The following is a 5849-nucleotide window of genomic DNA, read 5'->3' on the forward strand; positions in this document are numbered from 1 at the left end:
TTCCTGCAGTGATTAAAACAGCAGCTGGGTCATTTGTCCACCTATAGCTAGCGATAGCACGGCAGCACCCCATAACAGCCCAACTTATAAAATATACGGCTACATTTATTAGGCTGAGTTTACGTTGCTATGGATGCAGGATTCCAACCATAGCGACAAACTGGACAATTTTCTTAAGGGGAAGCAACACAATCGTATTTAAATCAAAAAACTCCTTTTTAAAACAATATTTTGTGTTAAATTATTGATTTATTTGGTAAGTGGCCATGTAATAAGCAGGGTAATGTTGAGCGAGGCGGTCACTATAGCGAATACAACCCCGACAGGGTGACCAGGACCCCAACACAAAGCTATTGTTTATAATAGTTGTTGTCGTTTCACAAAGAAGACATTTGATGCTTGTGTCTTCATATCTTCTGTAGAACTTGTTTGCACTGGCGACGGATGAGGAACCAGAAGTGAGGAAGAATGTGTGCAGAGCTCTAGTCATGCTGCTAGAAGTTCGCCTGGACCGTCTCCTGCCACACATGCACAACATCATAGAGGTGAGTGAGTTTGCGGGGGGTTATTAGGCCCTCATTGCCAGACCTTCCTCCACAGCGCTGCAGATAAAAACATGCCGTGGTTTATTGGCTTTTCTTTAAACCAATCACAATAGTCCTTGGCGGTGCTGAGCCCCGCTGCAAAATAGCCTCGAGAAGGACCTTGTTTTGGTGGAACGTGTACGTTCAAAAGTTGTTTATCCGTGCAACAGAAAACTCAGATTGGACAGATCTGAAGAACTGTTAGCCATAGTCCTCATAAAGTGACTGGAGTTTAAAATTCCAAGACAAAGAAAGCGGAAAGTTTGAAATCCAGCGGCCACGGAGCAATCCCGGAAGTGGAACATGGTGGAGACAGACTAGGGACTCATAGACAAAGACTGAGCAAGTGAGAGAGGAAGAAGATGGCTAGGTTAAGTACTTATGAATAACAGATATATGTATTTATAGAGTCTGGTGATTTTCTATATTTACTTGCAATATTTTAATATTTTATTATTTTCCCATAAAACATCAATAATGAATTGAATGTTTTGTCCGTCAAACTTATTACTCTGCGCCAACGACCTCCATCGTTGTTTTGAAACTATTTAAAATAAATCAGGGAGCCACAGCGTTGCACTGGATGTTGCTTATGATAAACATAGACACTGCAGTTTATTTTGACTCCATCCCATAAACACTAGGGTGGCATAAATACCGGTACTTGTCTTTTCATTGGCTATGTTGACATTAACAAATATATCACCACTCTCATTTTTCAATGACACGCTCCCAATGTCGCCCCGTGGACAAACGGGCTTGTGTTTGCCTGCAGATGTAGTTGCATTGGCACTTTTTAAAAAAATTAAATATTACGTTTTGTAAATATAAAGTATGTAAGGCTAAAGTTCCCTTTTATTTCCTCTCAGTACATGCTACAGAGGACTCAGGACCAAGATGAAAATGTTGCCTTGGAAGCCTGTGAGTTCTGGCTTACTCTGGCGGAGCAGCCTGTGTGTAAGGAAGTGCTCTGTGGACACCTCTCCCAGTAAGAATAATAACACACACACACACACACACACACACACACACACACACACACATATACACATGTGCATACCATACACAGACTGACACTCCAGTGCTAATATTGAGAGCTGTTGATTTATATATAGAAACCTTGACAGTAAATCAGTAAAGACCTTGTACTATGATGATATTCCTCTTCCTCACCTCAAAATGGCTGATTAAGAACCCTGACTGTTGACCTCAGCTTTAACATCTGTCACATACACTGTCACATTAAACTGTGTCCACAGCAGGAATCACATGGGACTGATTGCTTTTAGGCTCCGACCTATCCTTGCCCTTTGTTCTCATAATTCTTTCCTTTGGCTTATGCTCCAGGCTTACTCCAGTGCTTGTCAACGGGATGAAGTACTCTGAGATTGACATCATCCTGCTCAAGGTCAGTTTATAAAGCCTAATATTTGTACCTGTAGGTAGGAGGATAAATTGCCCAATGACTCAGTATGACATGCAGTATAATTAGGTAGTTTGGGTGACTGTGTGGTGTAAAAATACATGTGAGTTGTATACAGTTTAGTTTTAGTTAGTTTGAGTTTTTAGATTTTTGTTTGTTAAAAAAACTAAAACAGTGCCCGTTTAAAATGTGTCTGTTAGGAACGGCCCGATTGCTTGGCCTGTTGTAGCTTTCTCCAGAACCTTTTTACCTCAAAATGACTCACATAAGGACCCCAAGGCACCTAATATGCAACCACATTGTATAGCCTACTACTGACCTCCTGTGTGTATATTCAGAGGTACAGATTGTACTACATATACCTGCCAGAAAACAATGTAGATTCAGATTTTAATAAAATTTAAAATGTGGAGTAAACACAGACTTATTGCGAAGGATAGAAATGCCTTTTTATTGAGTTTCCTCTTAGCAAAATGCTCTGTGAATTTAAGATGGGCTTTTATTGTGAAGCGGTAGACGGAGAAGAGCCAACGTTATGGCACCACATTTTTCAAAATCTTTTCATCAACCTTTATTGTTTGGGTGTTTAGTTTAAATCACAGTTTAATAATATCTAATATCCAACGCGGTCCAAACTGCTCCAAACTCCTAACCCAAAGTTTATCGAGTACTCCAGGAAACCAAGTGTGAAGTAGATAATGGATGAATGCTTCATGAGATACTTCAAAGACAGACACACATACATACAGAGATTTCCTGATTTATTAGATATGTAGCAGCAACATAGATGACTTTTCTTTCACTTCCGAACATTCGGCATCAGGGGGACATCGAGGAAGACGAGGCCATTCCTGACAACGAGCAAGACATCAGGCCGCGCTTCCATCGCTCCCGCACAGTCGCCCAGCAGCATGAGGGCGATGGGATCGAGGACGACGAAGATGACGATGATGAACTGGATGATGACGATGATACTATCTCTGATTGGAACCTGCGTGAGTTCAAATGGCGCTGTCTAGATGTCCCTCCAACGTTTGCCTCCATACGATTATGAATTGTCCCCTTTTATTCATCATCTCCCGCTCTCTTTACTAAGAGCTGGGAAACACACAGTGTATTGATCACTTGTCTTTTCTTTGTGTCTACTGTACCTTGTGATGTATGTATGATGTTTGTCCGCACACTTCTATGTCTGTATGTATGTCTCACTACTTTTCACCAAACATTAGGTAAGTGTTCAGCTGCAGCGTTGGACGTGTTGGCCAACGTGTTCAGGGACGATCTGTTGCTGCACATTCTGCCCCTCCTCAAAGAGCTGCTCTTCCATCCAGAGTGGGTGGTTAAAGAGTCTGGTATCCTAGTGCTGGGGGCTATAGCTGAAGGTAAGAAGCGAAAGAGGAAGAAGTGGGGACAAACCATAGGGAGTACGGTCTTCCCCACAATATATACTCAGAAGAAATGACACTGTTCTTAACCCTGTCTCCAGGCTGCATGCAGGGCATGATCCCATACCTGCCCGAGCTCATTCCCCATCTCGTGCAGTGTTTGTCTGACAAGAAGGCCCTGGTGCGTTCGATCACCTGCTGGACACTCAGCCGCTATGCCCACTGGGTTGTCAGCCAGCCGCCGGATATTTACCTGAAGCCTCTAATGACAGAGCTGCTCAAACGTATTTTGGATAGCAACAAGCGTGTGCAAGAGGCTGCTTGCAGGTGAGCAAGCCGTCCAGATAAAGCCTTGTCATTTAACAGCATCATTTTAAACTAGGACCGGGACAATGTTCTTCTTTCCTTATTTGATTCTCTCACGATACATGGGTGCCGATTTGATTTGTAATGCGATTTTCATGTATTGCATTCCAATAGTAGTAGGAGTGTTGTGATTTTCTTTTTCTTCTGTTAGAAAAACAACATTTGAATAATACACTTCTAGAGACAATATATCATGAGACATTTGCACATCACGTCAGTCAATCAGTCAGTCAGTCAGTCTGACATTTATTTGATTTGTAAAGAAGTACATAACATGGATTTTCAGCTTTTTCTGCTTTCACTCTGTTTACAACAGAAACAGATAGGATGTAGCGGTATTGTATAAACGGAAAATGTTTAGGTGAATCATTGGATTAAAAAAATGAACAACATTTTTTTTCTAGGGAATAGAATAATTTTTTGTAATCATTGTGCAAAAAAATCACAATGTTTTTTGTCTCTCTTATCTTTGTAGTGCCTTTGCCACTTTGGAGGAGGAGGCGTGTACAGAGCTGGTTCCCTACCTGGCATTCATCCTGGACACACTGGTGTTCGCTTTCAGCAAGTACCAGCACAAAAATCTGCTGATTCTTTACGACGCCATAGGAACACTCGCAGACTCAGTGGGGCACCATCTCAATAAACCGGTACAGCAGAACAAAAAAATGGACTCGGTTTCACTTCACATTTACATGGGAATATTTACTTAGCATGTACTTTTAACTCCTTCCCCGTTTCACCTGTTGTAGTGATGTACACTAATGTTGTTGTGTAGACATCATGCCCAGACTGTAAACACGCATTAACAAATCCCCCATGCTTTCAAGATTTGTTTGATTGTATGGGCAAATGCTTTAACGTCTGTAATTATCCTACCCACTCATTAGTTGCGTACTGTGTGTAAAGACTAATTTTATCTGTGTCATTTGTTAGGAGTACATCCAGATGTTGATGCCTCCACTGATCCAGAAATGGAATCAGCTGAAAGATGAAGACAAAGATCTCTTCCCATTATTAGAAGTGAGTCTCTGATGCAAAGTTACTGCCTGCCCAAACCATTTAGTTGATAGTGAGTCCGTTGTGTCAGTCCCAGTCCTGTGATGATAACCCAGTGTGAACAAGCAACTGACTGTATCTAACCCTACTGCCTGCCTTCCTCAGTGTCTGTCGTCTGTAGCCACAGCCCTGCAGAGTGGCTTCCTGCCCTACTGTGAGCCTGTGTACCAACGCTGTGTCAACCTGGTGCAGAAGACCCTCGCTCAAGCCATGGTGAATGTGTAGAACCCTCAACTGTGTATGCATACACACACATCTCTCTCTCTCTCTCTCTCTCTCTCTCTCTCTCTCCTTTTGTCTACATATTAGGCCGACCCCTACACTGCTTGTTTTCAAATCCCCTCATAAAACATACTTTTATACTCAGGCTTTTAACACACTAGAATAGTTGCCTTTCTATATTATTGTCATTTTGCGGTTAAACTGTTGTCTTTTGGGGGTCACTGTGTTCTTATTCCGTTTTTGTTCTCTCTGATTGTTGTTGTCTTTAAATGTTGGACCTCTACTACACCTACTTCCTGAACAGCCAGGCTAAACTTAAAGCTGCTTTAATCAATATGTTTGTATTAACAATGAATCAAATCAGTAGCATTAGATGAAAGGATTTGCTCGTAGTGACAAAGCCACAGATAACTATCACCTAATTAAATTCCACTCTTGTCCTCTTTTCTACTGTCTAGCTTTATCAGTCCCAGCCAGACCAGTATGAGGCCCCTGACAAAGACTTCATGATCGTGGCTTTGGATCTTCTCAGTGGACTGGCTGAGGGTTTGGGAGGCACCATTGAGGAGCTGGTTGCTCGTAGCAATATCCTCACCCTCATGTACCAGTGCATGCAGGTCAGTGGTGCAATGTAACTAAGTACATTAACTCAAGTGCTGTACTTAAGTACGAATTTTGTACTTGAGTGTTTTCTTTTCATGCCACTTTCTTCTTGTACTCCGCTACATTTCAGAAAGAAATATTGGACTTTTTGCTTCAATACATTAATCGGGCAGCTTTAGTTACTAGTTACTAGGGGTGTAGTTCATACTA

At 41.8% G+C, this 5849-nt stretch overlaps 1 protein-coding gene across 5 annotated transcripts in view; it reads left to right on the top strand.

Annotated features, from left to right (window-relative positions):
- Positions 1 to 5849, top strand: part of tnpo1 (transportin 1) — a 38120-nt gene that overhangs the window by 12179 nt on the left and 20092 nt on the right. For 4 of the 5 annotated variants that reach the window (XR_004335753.1, XR_004335754.1, XM_032540292.1 and 1 more), the window contains exons 8-17: positions 423 to 545; positions 1454 to 1572; positions 1932 to 1992; positions 2831 to 3002; positions 3237 to 3389; positions 3494 to 3719; positions 4234 to 4405; positions 4692 to 4778; positions 4920 to 5027; positions 5495 to 5653. Coding sequence is in view for 3 of the 5 variants with exons in the window: in XM_032540292.1 (XP_032396183.1) it covers positions 423 to 545; positions 1454 to 1572; positions 1932 to 1992; positions 2831 to 3002; positions 3237 to 3389; positions 3494 to 3719; positions 4234 to 4405; positions 4692 to 4778; positions 4920 to 5027; positions 5495 to 5653 (1380 nt within the window). In the remaining 2 variants the exon portion in view is untranslated. Of the gene's footprint in view, positions 1 to 422; positions 546 to 1453; positions 1573 to 1931; positions 1993 to 2830; positions 3042 to 3079; positions 3390 to 3493; positions 3720 to 4233; positions 4406 to 4691; positions 4779 to 4919; positions 5028 to 5494; positions 5654 to 5849 lie in introns of those variants that run through there. The other variant, XM_032540294.1, reaches the window with a different exon arrangement.

Source organism: Etheostoma spectabile, chromosome 16, assembly GCF_008692095.1.
Source record: "Etheostoma spectabile isolate EspeVRDwgs_2016 chromosome 16, UIUC_Espe_1.0, whole genome shotgun sequence".
Classification (NCBI taxonomy): Eukaryota; Metazoa; Chordata; class Actinopteri; order Perciformes; family Percidae; genus Etheostoma; species Etheostoma spectabile.